At 59.0% G+C, this 17,387-nt stretch overlaps 1 protein-coding gene across 2 annotated transcripts in view; it reads right to left on the bottom strand.

Moving 5' to 3' along the window:
- Positions 1-813: 813 nt before the first annotated feature.
- Positions 814-17,387, bottom strand: part of WFS1 (wolframin ER transmembrane glycoprotein) — a 31,904-nt gene continuing 15,330 nt past the window's right edge. For both annotated transcript variants that reach the window (XM_023638384.2, XM_023638386.2), the window contains exons 3-8: positions 15,557-15,639; positions 14,862-15,006; positions 12,911-13,081; positions 11,222-11,302; positions 7,735-7,880; positions 814-3,402 (exon numbers count right to left, since the gene is read on the bottom strand). In XM_023638384.2, the coding sequence (XP_023494152.2) occupies positions 1,594-3,402; positions 7,735-7,880; positions 11,222-11,302; positions 12,911-13,081; positions 14,862-15,006; positions 15,557-15,639 (2,435 nt within the window). In that variant the 3' untranslated portion in view covers positions 814-1,593. The remainder of the gene's footprint in view (positions 3,403-7,734; positions 7,881-11,221; positions 11,303-12,910; positions 13,082-14,861; positions 15,007-15,556; positions 15,640-17,387) is intronic.

The raw sequence follows: 17,387 nt of genomic DNA, 5'->3' as shown, positions 1-17,387 counted from the left end.
GGCTCTGCCGGGGAGCCGAGCAGGGTGGTGGCCCAGGGGCCAGGGGCCAGGCAGATCTCAGTCCAGTCCTGCCTCTGCTGCTAACATGGGGCATGACCTCCTCCCTGAGCCTCAGTCTTCTCTTCTGTGGATCAGGGTTGTCACACAGTGAGGATCGGACGAGGTCATCTGTGTTCCCCTGGAAAGCAGCAGTGGCTCCCCATTCCCCACTGGACACCACCCCCCCCGGACAATCAGGGGTGCATCTGGGAGGCGAAGTGGAAGTGTGAATGCATTTCGTGGCTCACAAATCTGTGGGATCAGAGAGGGGGATGAGGGGTGCCAGTTTTGTCCTCAATGTCAGAGAAGAAACCAAAGACCTGGGGGACTCAGACAGACACATATCCCCCGCCGAGGGACCCTAAATGGCTCAAGTTCTCATTCTAATTCTATGGAAGTACCATCGTCTGCCACTGAACATGGGATATGGTTTCACAAGCACATGGCCGAACGGGGGCAGCTACCAAGCATGAAGGCCCACTATGCGCTGCTGCATCAGTGACGCAAGGTGCACAAATAACTGTGACCACGCGGCTTCTCACCCAGGGAGAGCTGAGTGGACACCGGGTGGTCGCAGCCGGCCCTGGGGGGCCCCGGCCTGGAGGTGGTGCCAGGGTCTGCTCACTGGCAGGTGGGCTGTCAGCTCCCGAGAAGGGCAGTTCTGCTCTTTGCAACTCACACCGCACCTGGGTCTAGTTCAGAGCAAGTGTAGACACCTGCTGATTCTCATGCATGTAGAAGAGACTTTTAAATAAAGGAAAGAGGAAAAGGACAGTAATTGCATCAAAGGTTTTATTTCGGCTGCTTTAGGACCTTGGTTTTCCGCTCCGGGACAGAACTCGGCCAAGTTTTCTAAGGAGAGGGAAGGGATGCCCTGGGGTCTTAATATTTCCCGGTCCCGGTGGATTCTGGCAAGACCCTCAGAAACTCCCCTCTGGCTCTCCACTGGATAGGAGAGCCAAGAGGTGGGCTACAGACCCAGAGCTCAGCATGGGCATGCTGTGCCGGGGCTGCCGCTTCTCTGGCCCCAATGGATGGAATCCGGCAGGGCCCTGACCACATGACAGAGCTCAGGCAGCCTTGCGCAGCCCCCAGGATCGGCAAACAGCTGTCAAGGCTTAGCAGCCACCAAATAAATAAGAAGAGCTGTCACGGAGTTTACAAAGCAACGCATTTGGTTCTTTAAAAAACAAATCCAACACAAAGTAAATAAGGGGCCATGGGTGCTGGGAGGTGGGGGGAGAAGGGAGGACACCATCTGTAAAGTGCTTTTCAGGACACAGGAATCCCAGTCTAGCCTGGCATGCCAGCCCACTCTAAAGGTCGGGATTGTGGGTCAAGACCGTGCATGCAATTTCCAGCCCTGCTGGCATCCAAAGGAGACAGAGTTAAAGCAGGCCACTCACAGAAGTGTGAGCAGACCACACGCACACAGAGGCCTCCAGAGCTCGGCATTTGCAAATGGAGCACACACACGCATGCACACTTAGTGTTAGTACTGTGCCGTCTGGCTGGGTGGCCACACGAGGGAAAGGCCCCTCAGCAGGGCTGCGATCACACTGCCGACAGGAAGGGGAAGAAGAAGAAGTCGAAGGCAAACTTGACGGCACTGTGCACCGTGCTGCGCCAGTCGTGCTCGATCTTCACGTGCCGCCTGGCCGGCGAGAGCTCGGCCATGCAGTTGAGGCAGCTGATGGCCTTGAGCTCGAAGACGGGCCACTTGCTGCCCAGGCGGCCCTCGAGAATGGTGCTGAACTCGATGAGGCTGCCCTGGCGCAGGTTGAGCAGCACGTTCTTGAACTCGCTGCTGGCCCGCAGCACGATGTCCTTGGTGACGTCGTCCTCCTCCGGGCTGCGGCTGCCATTGGCGCCTCTGTATGGCATGCCCACGGTGATCTCGAACTTGTAGCGGTCGAACTTCTTCATGTGGCAGGGGTGCTTGGCCAGGAGCCGGAGGCGGCAGAGCTCCTCCTCGGCCGTGGAGGCGTTGCCGGGGCTGCAGGAGGGGTAGGGCTCGCCGTACAGGCAGCGCATCCAGTCGCCGATGAAGAACGGGAGCATGTTGATGGCCGACTCGGCGCTGTTGTCGATATCCGTCACCCGGACGTACTTGAAGCGGCCCGTCCATGTGACCCTGTGGCCCTCCAGGTGGCTGCACAGGATCTGGGTGCGCGCCATGTTGGTCTCCTTCCAGGCGCGCGGCCCACACAGGAAGCCGTACTGCTGCCAGCTGAGCGTGGAGTTGTAGACGGTCATGCCCTCTGACCGGCACACGTAGAACCAGCAGAAGAGCACGACGGCCGTGATCCACACCAGGATGAGCTTGACGAGCGAGCTGCGCGTCAGCGACTTGACCATCCCCACCACCGACAAGTTGGCCTTGGTCCACCAGCGCAACAGCAGGGGGATACTGCAGACCACCATGGTGACCACGATCTTGGTGAGCTCCAGGGACACAAACCAGCGGGCGAACTGCACCACGCCCATCAGGGCCAGGCCAGCCACCAGGATCGGGAGAGCGAAGAGGAAGAGGAAATAGCCGATGGAGGCGCGGACCAGCCCCAGGCCGGTGGACTCGAGCAGGACGACCACGGAGAGCTCGCACCACATGAAGCAGACCAGGTAGGGAACCAGGTAGCAGTAGGTGCCCTTGAAGCGCCTCAGCCGGGCCATGCGGAAGAACAGGTATAGCAGGTAGACGTAGAGCAGGCAGGGGATGCTGACATGCAGGACAGCGAAGTGGCCGAGGGGCACACTGACGAAGGGCTGACCCAGGAGCTTCAGGCAGCGCCAGTCCAAGGGCACCGTGGGCAGGAGGGAGAGCAGGCCGGCGGCCACCTCGGTCAGCAGGGCCCTCCTGGTGTAGGGCTCGGCACAGGTGCTCAGGCTCAGGTAGCTGGTGATGGTGAAGAAGATGGACACGATGGCCAGCTCTGAGCAGGGGATGCAGTCCTTGCTGGCGATGGGGAAGGAGAAGATGACGAAGACGACGGAGAGCAGGAAGTGGACGTAGGGCTCCAGGTGGTTCCAGCCGAAGTTCACCTCAGCCTGCTCCACGTCCAGGTTGGGCTCGAAGCGCAGCAGCAGGCCCGTGAGGGTGCGGAAGCTCTCCCAGGCCTTGCCATCCTGGAAAACCTTGAGGGTGCAGATCACCATGGAGACAAAGGACAGGTAGAAGATGACCAGGGGGACGAAGAAGGCAAAGAAGTCAACGGTCAGGTTGCTGATGATGAAGAAGAAGATGAGGGCGTTGATGTGGTGGGTGGGCACGATGGTGGACAGCCAGTGCATGCCCGCACGGGAGGCCACGTCGATCAGGTACTCTTTGATTTCCATGATGGCGTGCAAGGGGTACTTCACCACCTGGGGGTGGAGATGAAGACGGGCATGGGAAACACGCCAGGACAGGAGCCCTACAAGCTGTCATCTCAGCACTCCCTGTCAACGACCCTAGCTCTGGGCGCAGTGACAACTCACTCCTGCCGTTTTCTCACCACTGGGCCTTTTGTCCGAGCGGATCCTTGCACGTGGAACACCCTCTCTATGTGGTGACATCCTCTCCATGCTTCCAGCCTTCCGTTGATTCCACCCAATCCTGCAGGTCCTGGCGCCCCCTCTTCTGGGCCCCTGGAGCCTGTCCCCGACTCCCAGCTTTCTGCCAGGTTTCCAGGCTCCCGCGTGCTAGCACCCCTTGCAAGCCCTCAAGCCCCTGGAGGAATCCACCCGGCTCCACTCTGCCCTCCCGCTGGTAGAGATGACAGAACCCTGGGCTGTTGGTGTGGGAGCTAGGCTGCCCTGCAGCAAGGATGTCACCTCCTGAGCCTCGGTTCCCCATCCATGAAGGGGGAGAGGAACCCTTACTCTACAAGCCCACTGGGCTCTGGAGAGCTGGCAGATATGCCAGTCCCGGGAGTGGCAGTGGGAGTAGGGACTCCAGGGAGTGTGGTACACGTGTGAAAAGCAGCGGCTCGGCACGCCTCTGCCGAGATGATTCCAGTGTGACGGGCCAGAGGAGATGCCTTGCTAGTGGGAGGAGACCCTGAGAACCAGCTGCCTGCCACCATCCACCCCCAAGCACACGTGCGCGCACACACACCACACTGCTCAGAACAGACACAATCCTACGTGGCCACGTTCAAAGGCAGCCCCCTCCCTGCCGTGGGTCCCACTGCCCCAGGCTGCACCCAATGCAAAGGGCACAAGTAACCCTTGGCCTTTACAGCGCAAACGTGAATGAAGGGCTGCGGGAGGCGAGTTGAGGAGCAGCCTGGGGAGGGGGCGGGGACTCTGTCATCCAGGGCAGTCCCCCACCTCCTGCCAGGACTTGGTGAACTCAGAGGGCTTCAGCCGTGCCGGGGCTCGGGGGAGACGAGAGAGGCTGGAGGGGCCAGTCCTCGCACAGTGTAGCAAGTTCCAGACCACATGAGAGAGGGTCCTCAGAGCAACTGCCCAAGTGTGGGGGCAGGAAAGCCTAGCTTCACGCCCAGAACCCATGCGAGGGCTGTGATGGAGCCAGCCCTCAGTGCCCAGGCGAAGTGGGCGGCACCAGCCTCGCCACGCCCTCAGGACAGGCTCTCTCGGAGGGGCGCAGACAAGACTGGCCAAGGAGGGGGAGGGATCCTGGGTGAGCATAACTGAGCGACAACCGTGGGATGGGGCCACCATCTGCCCAAGAGCCTTGGCTGTCCACTCAAGATGATTGGCATGCCTGGAAGCAACTGACAGATTGAGTTTTCCAGAGATGAGAGGGATGGGCTGATAAAGGAACTGAAATGTTTAAGGAGTATGTGCACCCACGTCTATACATGCGCACACGTGTGTAGGAAGAGCTGCATTCCTCACATGTCTGCCACGGGCCACTTAATCTCTGCATTATGACAAACAAGAAAATGAACAAACGAGTAAGCCAGCTGGCGGCCAGCTTGCCAGAGAGGATCTGTGAAAAGGAACTTGCTCCAGGCCTCCTCTGGGAGGGCCCTTGGGCACAGAGCAGGACCAGCCGGCTGAAATCAGTGGCCTCGGAAGGAGTCCACAGGTGTGTCTGCCGCGGCCCGCTCAGCTAATTCCTGCAGAGGTGGACAGACTGAGGTGCCCCCAGAACCACTACTGCTCACCATCATCCTCTCGGTGCAAAACCAGCACCAAGCGGCCTTGGAGAGCTGGCCTGGAGATGCCTGAGTAGCTGGCCCCTTATAATTAATCTGAAATGCTGTCCTAATGCTCAAAACCACTGGCCCTTTTTCTTCCGCCCGTAAAGCAACAGAACCACATGATTGAGAGGACCTTTAAAAGACCATGAAGCTTCCAGAACATGATGTGAATGGAGTCCAGCATCTGCCACACACTGAGGCTCCTGGGCCACTATGACCACGCAGTCTCCTCTTTTAGGGTCCCAACTCTGCCCCCTGCAGTTTCCACCCAGGTTCTACTTCTTGGGGCCTCGCCAAACTGCAAGACTGAAAACCTTTTCTGGAGAGAAAGTCCAAACAAATTAAAACAAACTCTTCTTTGAGCAGGCAAAAAAAAGGAAATTAAGAAAAAAATGAGTAAGAAGTCAGCTCCATGAAAGGCCAGTAAGGGGTTCTGGCCAGGCTTGAGACCACCAGCTGTCCCACTGACATGAGTGAAAACGTTCACATGTTGGGCTTGCTAGTAATTTAAGGTAAAAAACATTAGGATTTTAAAATATTACTAAATGTACTTATTTATTTATTTATTATTATTTTTTTTTTGGTGAGGAAGATTGTCCCTGAGCTAACTAACATCTGTGCCCATCCTCCTCTATTTTGTATGTGGGATGCTGCCACAGCATGGATTGATGAGTGGTGTGTAGGTCCGTGCCCAGGACCTGAACCCACGAACACCAGGCCGCCAAAGTGGAGCATGCAAACTTAACCACTTAAGCCACAGGGCCAGCCCCTATGAAATTTATTTTTAAGAGGGCTTCATTTGTCATGAAAGGCTAGAGAAGAGAAGTGTTCGGAGTCTGGAACGGCCTTGTGGGGTCAGGTGAGCTCACGAAGAGTCCGTCACTTTCACTTGGGGTGGAAGGCCCCCCAGGCGCGCGTCCCTCCTCTGCTCTCCGAGAGGCTGCTGGGAGCTGGAACGGCTTTTAGGTTCAGGAGGGGCTATGAGTCATTCTCTTTCTTTTGCAAAAGCCTTTTAACAAGACAAACTGTAAAGCTTTGACAGTTTCAAAAACTAAAATGAAACACAGAGCCTTGTTTGTTTCCTGTCAGAATAGTTTAAATCTCTTTCCCAAAAAGGACTTTCGGATGTTCCACAGCACTGAGCTGACCGCCCCTAAGCAGGCCGCGTCTGAAAGGAGGCACTGCCTGCAGAGACGCTGGGCCAGGCCGCCTGCCCAGGGTCCCCTTCTGTCACCTCTGACCTTCACTGGCATCTGGGGAGCGCCTCCAATTTGCCAAGAACCAGGGCACGTGCCCACCCTCCCTCTCCCGCATTACTAAGCAAAATCACGCACTGTGAGCGTGGAGCCCAGGCCTGCCTCCCTGGGGACTTTCCGCACCAGTGGTCCTTAGCGGAGCCGAGGCTTTCATCACGGTGTCCCACCACACTGGCGCTCCCCGGGCGCTCACTCAGCCCCCTGCGGCAGCCCCGCAGTACTATTCCATCTGCCTCCCCACCCGCAGGTGGCCTGGCCTCAGTCTCTGCACCCGGGCTCCTGGCACAGTGCTCATGTGGAGCTGTCTCCCTCACGGGGACTCTTCAGTAGACTCCTGTCCCCCCACCCCCCGCTGGTGGCTGATGGGGGCTCAAACACACCCCCAGTCAGCTGCAAACACCCAGAACCGAGGGGGGCTCCTGGCTGAGGAGCACCTGGGCTCTGTGACAATGCCCGCAGGCCCCTTGTGCTGGCCTTGGCCCTGGGGGCCACATGACGGACCTGTCCAGGTCAGGTGGCCAAACTTCTGGAAACCCTGGTGTTCTCTGCAAAGTAAGACGTGGACACAGCTCACTGACCCTGTGCCCTGGACTGTGAGTAGGTCCATGAGAGGGTGCATGGCCGCGTCATGTCTGCACAGCATGTCTCACTGCACGGCCAAGGGCAGAAGCTGTTGCCCAGGGCACAGCCGCCCACCCCAGCTTCGCACTTGTCTCTGCGCCCCTTGCTCATTCCCACCTGCTGCTGCTCGCCGGCCAGCAGCAGCAGGAACACACCACGGTCACCTCCTCGCCATGCCACCCTCCCCTCCCCGTGGCCGCCTCGCTCCGAGCCACACAGACGGGACAGACGGCAAAACGGCAGGACCCTGTCTCCCCAACGCTAGCATTTCGTTTTCTGGAGAAGGCCACATCAAGAAGTGACCTCGACTCTGTGCCCTAAACGGGTGATTTTTCAAAAGAACCATGGTTAAATGAGAGGGGGACCCAGTACGCGGCACCCTGCTCTCCACATGGCGCCCCACAGACAGAGGCACAGGAGGGCCTGCCCATCTGTCTCCCGAGCACACAGCCCGACTGCACCCTTGGCTTCAGAGCCCGAGTGCAAGAGGCCTCCCTCCACGGGGACATGCCCTGCTGTGGTTACAGGGGCGTCCCTGCAGAATGGGCCTCCCAGAGACAAGCTGCAGTCCCAGAGACCCCATGCAGGGCAACGACCTCCCACGACAGTTTCCTGGGAAGCGCCAGGGGCGCAGGGTCAGGAGGGCTGTGGGCCATGGCCCTGCTCACCTTCAGGCGCAGCGGCAGGTCCTCGGGGCTCTTCCCTGCCAGCTCGTCGTCATCGTCGTCCTGCAGGAACAGGGTGGTGGGGATGATGCCCTTGGCGTACTTCTTGGTGATCTCCACGAAGTCATCCAGAGCGATGGAGTTCTTGGCTAAAGCACAAAAGAAGGCTCTGCGTCCACCCCCACTGCAAGCACATGGTCACCCCGCGTGGACGGGCGAGGCAGGGCCAGTGGCTCGGGCCAGCCTGGAGGGCTGGGTGAGCGGGCTGCAAGCCCCTCTCTGTCCTGGACGGACAGGCAAGGACCCAGGTGCTGGGGCTGCTGTGTGCCGGCCTCCATCCCCCTCCTTGCCTTGGTGACAGGCTGGTCCTGCTGGAAGTGTCCCTGCTCCCGGTCTCTTCCAGCCCAGCTCAGATGCCAGCCCTTCAGCCACCTTCACGACCGGCCCTGGACACCACCTCTCCCTCAGCCGTGGCTTCTCACAGCACCGGGCAGCTGCCCTGCAGCACAGACACCTGCTGTCCCCTCCGCTCACCGCACATCCAGTGAGGGCCCAGCATGCTGCGGGCACTTCCCCAGGCACCAGGAAATGCTTGGGGTGGTGCACAAACAGCCCGCGTGTGCCCGATCTGGGCTCCCCATCTAGTGGGGCAGTCATGCTGAACCACGCTGGCCGCTGGCCAGGGGCTGTATCCACATTGGCAGCTCCCCTCCGGGCGGCAGCAAAGCAGGGACAGCACTAACATGAGCCACCATGACCATGAACAGGCTACTGGATGCAGGCTGGCCCTGCCATGTCGCTGTTCACGGGCATTTCTGAGGCCTCCTGTGGGGGCTGCATTCTGGGTGATGGAGGCCCAAGAATGAGCTGATCAGGGAAGACAGCAAACACCAGCAATAACGACAGAGACAAGCAGTGTCTGAACGCACTGAGCCAGGAGAGGGCAGGGCAGAAAAGGGGGCGCTCAGTAATCCTGGGCGGGACGAGGAGGAAACGGGAGCTGGGGGGGCTGGAAGGATGCCAGCTTCTGCCTGAGAGAGGGCACTCAGGAGAGCTGCGATGGGAAACTGTGACCTGACCCGGATGAAAGGGGCCCGCAGCTGCTGCCGAGAAGAAACTGTGGGACAAGGGTGTAGCACAGACTGTCAGGCCACGGCCTCTGGATTCACTCTAAGGGCAAGGGAGAGCCACGGAGACCTGCGAGCAGGCGAGCAGGAAGGACGGCCTACACCAGGGACAGAGAGGAGAGGCGACCATCAGGAGTGCGGCGGTACCCCCAGGAGCAGGTGATGGGACCAGATCCGGATAACGGCCGTGGAGGGAGCAACACGGAGAGCTGATGGGCTCTCCCAACAGCAGGTGTGGGTGTGCAAGAAAGAGGGCAGTCAAGGAGGGCATGGAGGATGTGGTGGCCATGAGAGAGGGGGTGGCCTGGTAGGGCTGTGCTGGCGGCAGTGGTGGGGTGGCCACATGAGGTCTGAGCTGACCATGAGACGACCAGGGGAGAAGATGTGGCGTGGAGGCTCAACGCACAGGGCTGAGTGGCCTGGTGGGGGCTGCACGTTTGGGGGTCATGGATGACATCTGACACCATGAGATCGACCACTGAGGCAGTGAGTACGGACACAGTGGGAGTTGGGGGCGGCTCCCACGTCCAGAGGGTTGTGCGACACAACACGACAACTGTGTAAGGACACTCAGAAGGAGCGGCCAGAGCAGCAGGGCAGGCCTGGCGGGTGGACGGAGGGAGAGATGGAGGAGGAAGGGGGGCCCTCCGTCCACACTGCTGCAGGATGAGGATGGGGAGCTGACCCGGCAGCAGGGTCATAATGACCTGGACGAGAGCCATTTCGGTGGGATGATAAGGGGAGAGAGCTCGGGGTGGTGACTAGATGCCCCTTTCTAGGAGTTTCGCTGGACAGGGGAGCAGAGAAACTGGGACGGCTGATGGGAACGTGGGGTCCAGAGAGGGTTTCATCCTTTTTTCTGAGGGGAGAAATAAGCACACGTTTGCAGACAGCTGAAAATGTTCCTGTGGAGACAGGAGACGCTGAGGGGAGGGCAAATAGTGGGACGATATCCTCGGGGGTGAGGGGCGAGGGGCCGGGAGCCTTTACTGGAAGGGAGGGCTGAGCCGGCAGGCAGAGGGCCGGGCTGCCCAGTGGACAGGACTTTCCAACACGCCACAGAGGCCTGGGTCCTGGCCTGTCAGAGCCCAGGGCAGGGGATTTTCCCATCTGGCCCAATGGCCTTCTGGCAGGTACGAGGTCCACAGGAAAGTTCTGCCGTGGTTAATCCTAAAACCCCCCAGGAGGAGCAGGCCTGGGCATGACACTGATCTGAACTCCCGCCTGCACCCTATTTCAGGAGGGACTGGCGACCTCGTCCACTGCTGCTCAGGGGACTTCACCCCAAACACACTCAGACACCCGGCCCCTCTGGGCTCAAAACTGTTCAAAAGCCGCTGGTCCTCGGGTTTCTATTAGTCACAGGTTCCTCTCCATCTCAGTGAGATGCGCTGGTTGCCTCCCCAAATGGAGCAAGAACGCAGCCGTGCAGCCCTTTCTGCCCACGGCCTCGGGAGGGCCACTCGGAATCACAATTCCATTTGTCACCAGAGAGCCAATCACACTTCCTGACAAATCCGTCCCAGCCCAGTGGGAAAGGGACATGTGCCCCCTCTGCATGATGCCCCCACTGCCACAGAAGCTCTTAGGACTGGCGGGGTCCTTCAGCCCTCTAATCTGACCATCACTGTGCAGAAGGGGAAACTGAGACCCAGGGAGGAAAACCAGAGCTGCGGGAGGTCACATTAAGAGTGGTGGCAGAGCTGGGGGAAAGACCGCGCCTCGTGCTAGTGCTGAGCAGTCCCCAGGTCCTCCCACCCGCGTGTCTCCTCCAGGATGCGGCCGGGACACTAAGACCAAGAGTGCCCCCACACGCCAGGCAGCTGCACACAGTGGACCCGAAGGCCTCTCCTAACTGGATGTCTCAAAGGGACCCCAGCTCCGCGGGCCCCCAGGCCTCCAGGCCCTCCCGCCGCACGCTCTGCTCTCCACTCCCTACCTTCCCACAGCCCACACTGGGGTCCAGCCTCGCGCTCCTGCAGGCAGGGTCCCCTCCGGGCCGTCGCTCATGCAGGCCCCTCCGCCCCGTGCACCTTCCCTCAGCCTCGCCCTCCTCCCCTTGCTGACTCGCTCAGGACCCCCAGTGCGCACACACACCCACATTTCTCCGTCCTGCAGCCCTCTCTGTCCTGTGTCTGCCTTCCCTCCAGTGCGCTCCCAGTGGGCAGGTCCAGATCCCAGTGCCCAGAACATCGACACAAACTGACAGCTCCAAACGGCCTGGACTGAAAATCCAGCTCATCTCCGAGAGCCCGGGGGCTGGGCCTGGACTCCGCAGGAAGGAGCAGACGTGGTACCCGGGGTGGTAGAAGGGACAGCACAGCCAAAAGTGTCACAGGTGCAGGACTGACTGCCGTACTCACATTCGCTGCTGACCAAGCGCTCCAGCACCCGCCTCTGCTTCTGCAGTGACTTGGGGACGGGGCCTGGCTGTGCCCCTCCATCTGCAGGGGACAGAGCAGACCAAGAATCAAGGCAGGCTGCCTGTCCCCCATGCCCCGTGGCCCGCCCACAACCGGCCCGTGCACTCCTAGGGCATCCCTGACCTCTAGGGACTGCAGGGCCTGGGGCCTCCACGCAGCCCTTGGTGGCCAGTGCAAGGCCACTGGCCTGGGCAGCCAACTCTCAGCTTCCACCCCCTAGGGTGACCCACTGCCCCAGGGGCACTCCCACCCCACTGGGCAGAGCCTGCCCCTCTGTGGAGGCAATCAGAGTACTGGACACAGAGTGCTCTCTGCTCAGCATAACCTGTCTCCAGACACCTTTACTGGCATTGTCCCTTGGTGTGATTTTCCCCTGAAACAGACTGAGCATCCCAGGGCCAAGGCCAGGCTTGCCCCTGTAGCCCCAGGCCTGGTGCTGGAAGGGGCTCCACACGCGCCTGTTCAGTGAACAAACCCTGCACCAGGAGAGAAAGGCTGTGCCTTCCTATCAACACGCCCATCCACTGCGCCCCCACTCCAGCAAGCATTCGCCGAGCTCCTCCCGCAGGCCAGGCACCAAGGCGTGCCCTTGCAGGGGCAGGTCACCAGCAGTCGAGGGCCACGGCATCCTGAGTGGGCTGGAACTGGCTCAGTGGGGGGTGCAGCAGGAGAGGCCTGGCTGTAGCACTGAGGGGTCTCTGGGGCTCTACACGGGATGCCCCAATCCTGTCACATCAAGTATGCCTCTTGGTGGGGGGTGCTGCCACCCAAGCCCCAGGCTGCATGGCCGCCTCTGCTTGTCCCCAGCACCCGGCCTCCTACCCCAGCCAGGAGAGCAGGCGAGTCCCAGGGGTTAAGTCAGACAGGAGTCCTGCCCCCAAGACCCCAGGAGAAGGGACAGAAGTGTCTGTCTCTGATGCATTGGCAGATGGTCCCCCAGCCCTGATCCGCCCTTGAAGGCAGGAGACGGCGGGGGGAGCCCCGGGCAAAAATTCATCACTGAATAGCTGGAGGCAGCTGCTCCTCACAGTAATGGGGAGGAAGAGTCAGGTGGGCCCCCAGAGATGGAGAGGCTACCCAGGCGGGGATGCCTGCCCTTCTGCCCAGTTTGTCCTTCCAGCTCGCTGCCTGTGCTGTTAGGGAAAGCCAGGTTAGAAGGAGGCTGGGGGAGGCCCAGGAGCCACAGCAGGCTGGTGCCCCTGGAGCCTCGGGGACCAAGGTCCTGCCTGCATCTGTCACCACCCCCCGACTCTCCGTCCCCTCAGGAGCAGTGAGACACCCTTAAAACAACAAAGTCTCAGCAGGAGGGAGAGGGAATCCCAAGGGGTAGAGCAAGTGAAGGTGAAACCAAAGCAGAAGGGCTGCTGGGCGCCCAGCCCACGGACTGAACCCGGAGCTGAGGGTATGGCTTAGGAAGGGGACCCCAACAACAGGGGGATGCCCAGATCCCCCAAGGAAAGACCTTCCACCTTATAGAGACCCATGGGATCCCCACAAGAAGGTCCCTGGGGACCCCAGTTAGGCTTCCAGAGTCCCCACAGGGCTCCCAGAGGGAAGCCCCGAGAATCACAACAGAAAAGCCCATGAGGTCCCCACAGGACGGTCGGCCCCACGGGAAGGTTCGCGTACCGTGCTCGTTGACCTGATCCACGTTCTCTAGCAGCTCTGACACAGCCACCTGCTTCTTCTTCTTGGGGTTGAGCTTCCAGTACATGACCAGGGCCGCCTTGCGCACAGCCCGCTCCAGGTCTGTCTCGGAGGAGAGCTGCTTCACCTCCTGCTCGTTCTCCGACGTGATACCTGAGGGATGGGAGGTGTTAGAGGCTTTGTCACGCCCACCTGGGAGAGTCCGTGATGCTCGGAGCCCAGGCCAGCTCTACCTGAGGGGCTTGGGAAGGGACTCACGCCAGAGGCCCTGGGTCACCCGGGTAGAAACCAACATTTGACCAAAAAGGACATCTGGCCAAAGTCCCAGCTGGTGTCCACTCTGTAGGTCAGAGGCTCGGCCTGGCCTTTTGGCAGACACTCACCGGTGACCACTGTGGGTGGGCACCGTGCAAGCCCTCCTATCCTCCTGGCTTGCTCCCTTCTCCCACTTCATCCTCACAAGGACCCTCCCGAGTGGGGGCTGCTGTCCTCATTTTACAGATGGAGAAACTGAGGCACACAGGGGTGTCATAGCTTGCCCAAGGCCAGAGTCAGAGAGAGACAGAACCAGTCTCGAACGTGGGTCAGTCTCTCTGCATAGTTACCCGCCTGGGTGCCACTGCGGGCACCCCGTCCACAGGGCTTGCCTAGGAGAGCCGTGCTCCCGCACAGACGGCCCTTCCCAAGGAAGACGAAGACGACCACAGAGAGGGGCGTAGGTTTCACAGGCCGGTCAGTGGCTGCCGTTCTCCCTCCACTGCCAACCGCCAGGAAGATCAGTGCGCCCCTCCCAGAGGAAGACGGGATGGAGGGCTGGCTATTTTCCTCCTTTTAAACATTTTACAAATTTTCCACCTGAGCACACGTTTCCTTTATGATCAGGAAGCACTCGTTGTGAGAACGTGGGGGTGTGGGGCACGTGGGGCCCGGCCCAGCCCCCTTCCCTTCCACGGCCTCCAGTCCTCGGTCCTGACTTGCCCTCCTCACGGCCTCTGGGAACCACCGGCCCCGACAACAAGTGGGCCGCACTGCCTCACTCCGGCCAGCACGAGGCCATCCTGCCTGCTCCGGAGAGGGGAGGGGGGGCTGGTGAGAAATTCTGGCTAAGAGAACACCACCATTCTGTTTCCAAAGGCATCAGTCCAATTTCCAAAGAAAGCAGACTCTCATAATAATGTAACTCTTAAAAACATTGTGATTCAAAACCAGGAGGAAATACATCAAACTACGAACTGCCTCTCTCTGGGTTTCAAGGTTATGGGTAATTTGTAACTTTACGTTTTCTATATATTCCAAGTTTTCTATGATAAGCATAAAACACTTCTACCCAGAAAAAAAAAGTCATTTAAAAACTCCCTTTATGATATACACTTTCACCTTTCTCTGAGGGGTGGAACTTTCAAGCAGCACACTCCTCCACAACACCCGGATGAGCCACGTCCCTTGGGCAGGACAACGTAATAAGTGACCACATGTGGCCAGGCTACGCTCCCTGACCCACAGTACCCAGCCCTTCTTGCAGCGAGTCATCTGAGCAGGTTTCACTGGCCTATGGTCACCCAGCCATTTCACCCAGACAGGATGGAAAGACAGTCCAGAAAGTTCCATCCTGCCTAAGACCACCGTCACCTTCTCCAACTTTACCACAGAGAAGCTTGTCCTCCACTGGCTCCAGGATCCGCTCCTCAATTTAGATTAGAACCCAGAAGGGATCGACTTATAGACACCAACATGAGCAAAGAGAACGAAAGCGGCTTTGCTCAGTCATATCCCGTGTTATGCTCCAGAGACAATGTCTCAATGACAAAGCCGCGGGCAGCGGAGAAACGACACTTCTTTCCCAGCGGTGTCACTGTCATCAGCGCTGCAGCTGTTAGGGGAGGGGGCAGCACAGACCCCTCGGGCGGCTGCACGAAGCCTCCCGCACACGCACCTTTCCTGTCTGCCAGGCACCGGCGAAGCAGCTTGACGGCCTCGCGCCGGCCCTGCTTGGCGGCGAGGATCAGCCAGTCCACGGCCGTGCTGTTGTTGACCTCCTCGTCCGCGTCACCGGCCAGCTGCAGGTAGTGTCTCCCCACCTGTGGGCCAGCCAGACGCTCAAGCCGCGCCTGCTGCGGCCTCCCCGCGGAGGACGGGGCTCCTGCCGGCACCGTGCAGCCAAGCCACCACCCCCCCCCCCACCCACCACCCAGGCCAAGGAGAAGGGTGGCGAGAAGGGGGTCCCGTTGGGCGTCTGCACTGGCCTGGGCCAGTCGGGCCCTCAGAGTTCTTGCTCCTCCCGGGACAGTGAGGAGGGTGAGGCAGCCCTGCTACAGGAGACGTGAGAAGGCGTGGGGACACCAAGGGCACGCGGGAAGGACGGACGGCGTCCTGGAGGAGATGGCACCCAACACCAGGAGTGAGCAGGACACAGGAGAGGAACATGTGCTCCCCAAATGGTGGCAGGAGGACAAACGATGAGGTGAACACGGGAACACGTCGAGTGGGGTTCAGTTCAGGTGCATGACGGGCGCAGTCATTCCACCCCGCGCCCTGGTGGCATGGCACCAGCTTCTCCAGGGCTGGAGCTCCGTGCCAGGCCTGCCATGCTCGGGGCTGTGGCCTCCCACCCCAGACCGTGGTCCTCACCTCCGTCTGCGCCTTCGGGTCCCCGGCCTTGGCCTTCTCCAGGACTTCTTCAAAAGGGGTTTCCATGTCCCCCTTCATGGGCCCTTTAACATGGAAAAAACAGACAGACAATGTCATGAAGCTGGCCCTTGTCGCTTGTCAGAGGAGCGGGGGGCACAGTGGGAATGGCTCCAGACCTGGAGCAGCGTCTCACATTAAAATCCAGGTGAGGAGCGTGAGCGCAGACGTGGAGAGAATATGCCAGAAAGCTGCCTTCCAAGGACACAAACAGCCTTGGAGCAGACAGCAGAACCACCAGGGGGTGGTTTGCAGCAGCAGCTCAGCCTCTGGGTGCGAGGTGCACAAGGGATGGGGCACAGACCCGAGTCCCACCTCCACCCCTTGGCTTGCTGCAGCTGGGCCGGCTGAGCTCAGGCCTGCTGTGCCGGGGCTCTGGAAAGATCTGCGGGCTCAAGTTTGAAAGCCGCTGATCTATATAAAGAACATGCACCCAAGCCCAGCACCCCAGTAAACAGACCAGATTCATGTTTTCCATGATTGTGTCATCTACACGCATGTTTTCAGGAGGTCATAATCAGTGAACAGACATTTTGATACACAGATGGTCCCCAACTTACGATGGTCCGACTTAGGATTTTTCAACATTACGACGCTGTGAAAGTGACATGCATTCAGTAGAAACCGCACTTTGGATTTTGATCTTTTCCCAGGCTAGCCCGACGCGGTACAATACTGGCTCATGATGCTGGGCAGGGAGCCGCAGCCCCGGTCAGCCCGGCGACCATGAGGATAAACAACAGATACAGTGACAACCCGCCTGTCCCCAGACAACATTCTGTTTGTCACTTTCAGGACAGGATTCAATTAGTTACATGAGATAGTCAACACTTTCTTCTGAAATAGGCTCATGTGAGACGATTTTGCCCAACTGTAGGCTAACGTCAGTGTCCTGAGCACGCTGAAGGTGGGCGAGGCTCAGCCAGGATGTTCCGTAGGTCAGGTGTATTACACGCCTTTTCAAATTATGATAGTTTCAACTTACGATGGGTTTATCAGGACATAACTGCATCATAAGTTGAGGAAGATCTGTTTATATATTTAATAATGAGGCACAGCCGACCTCCCACGCTGCTCTGTGGTGAAATCCACCATTCCAATGGCTCAGCCATCCCACCAAGGGGACACGCTCAGGGGGCTGGGCCTCTGGGTTACTCCAATACTCTCTAATTTTATAAGACAGTGCCCCAACCACTCTGTGCACACATTTTTTTCCTGTAGGGGGTTATCCTCCTAGCATACGTTCTTCAGCTAAATTACCAGGCCCAGGGGTTTAAACACCATATGGCTCCCTCTCTATCTTACTTTCTAAAAAGTCACCCCAAGTTACAAAAGCATCATATAACTCCACCAATTTTACTGCCTCACCGTCAATGGGCAATAGCAACAAAAACGTTTGGAAAAGTCACTTTTTACCAGCCCCTTTCTTTGATTTGCACAAGCAATCTTTGGGGGCCTACGCCCAACTCCACACCTTGCCTCCATCCATCGCTACACCACCCTGGCAGGTAGCAAGACACCTCGCGAGATACCTGGGATGTGGCTGGAGCACGAGCCAACCACGCAGTAGGTGCTTACTAGAGATTAGGAGACTCTCACTCTCTAGATATTTCTGGAAACAGAAGGCAGAATTCGGGGAAGCAAGAACAGTGCCAGTAACACTGCCCGACGACCAGCCTGCCCTGTCTGTTCACCCAGGCCTTTCCCAGAACCAGCTCCGCCAGGCTCAGAGACTCTGCAGCAACCAACGCCACTGGCCCTGCATTCAGAGCAC

The sequence above is a fragment of the Equus caballus genome, chromosome 3 (genome assembly GCF_041296265.1).
Source record: "Equus caballus isolate H_3958 breed thoroughbred chromosome 3, TB-T2T, whole genome shotgun sequence".
Taxonomy (NCBI): Eukaryota; Metazoa; Chordata; class Mammalia; order Perissodactyla; family Equidae; genus Equus; species Equus caballus.
Note: the sequence above shows the minus strand (reverse complement) of the source record. Positions and strands in the feature narration are given on the sequence as shown.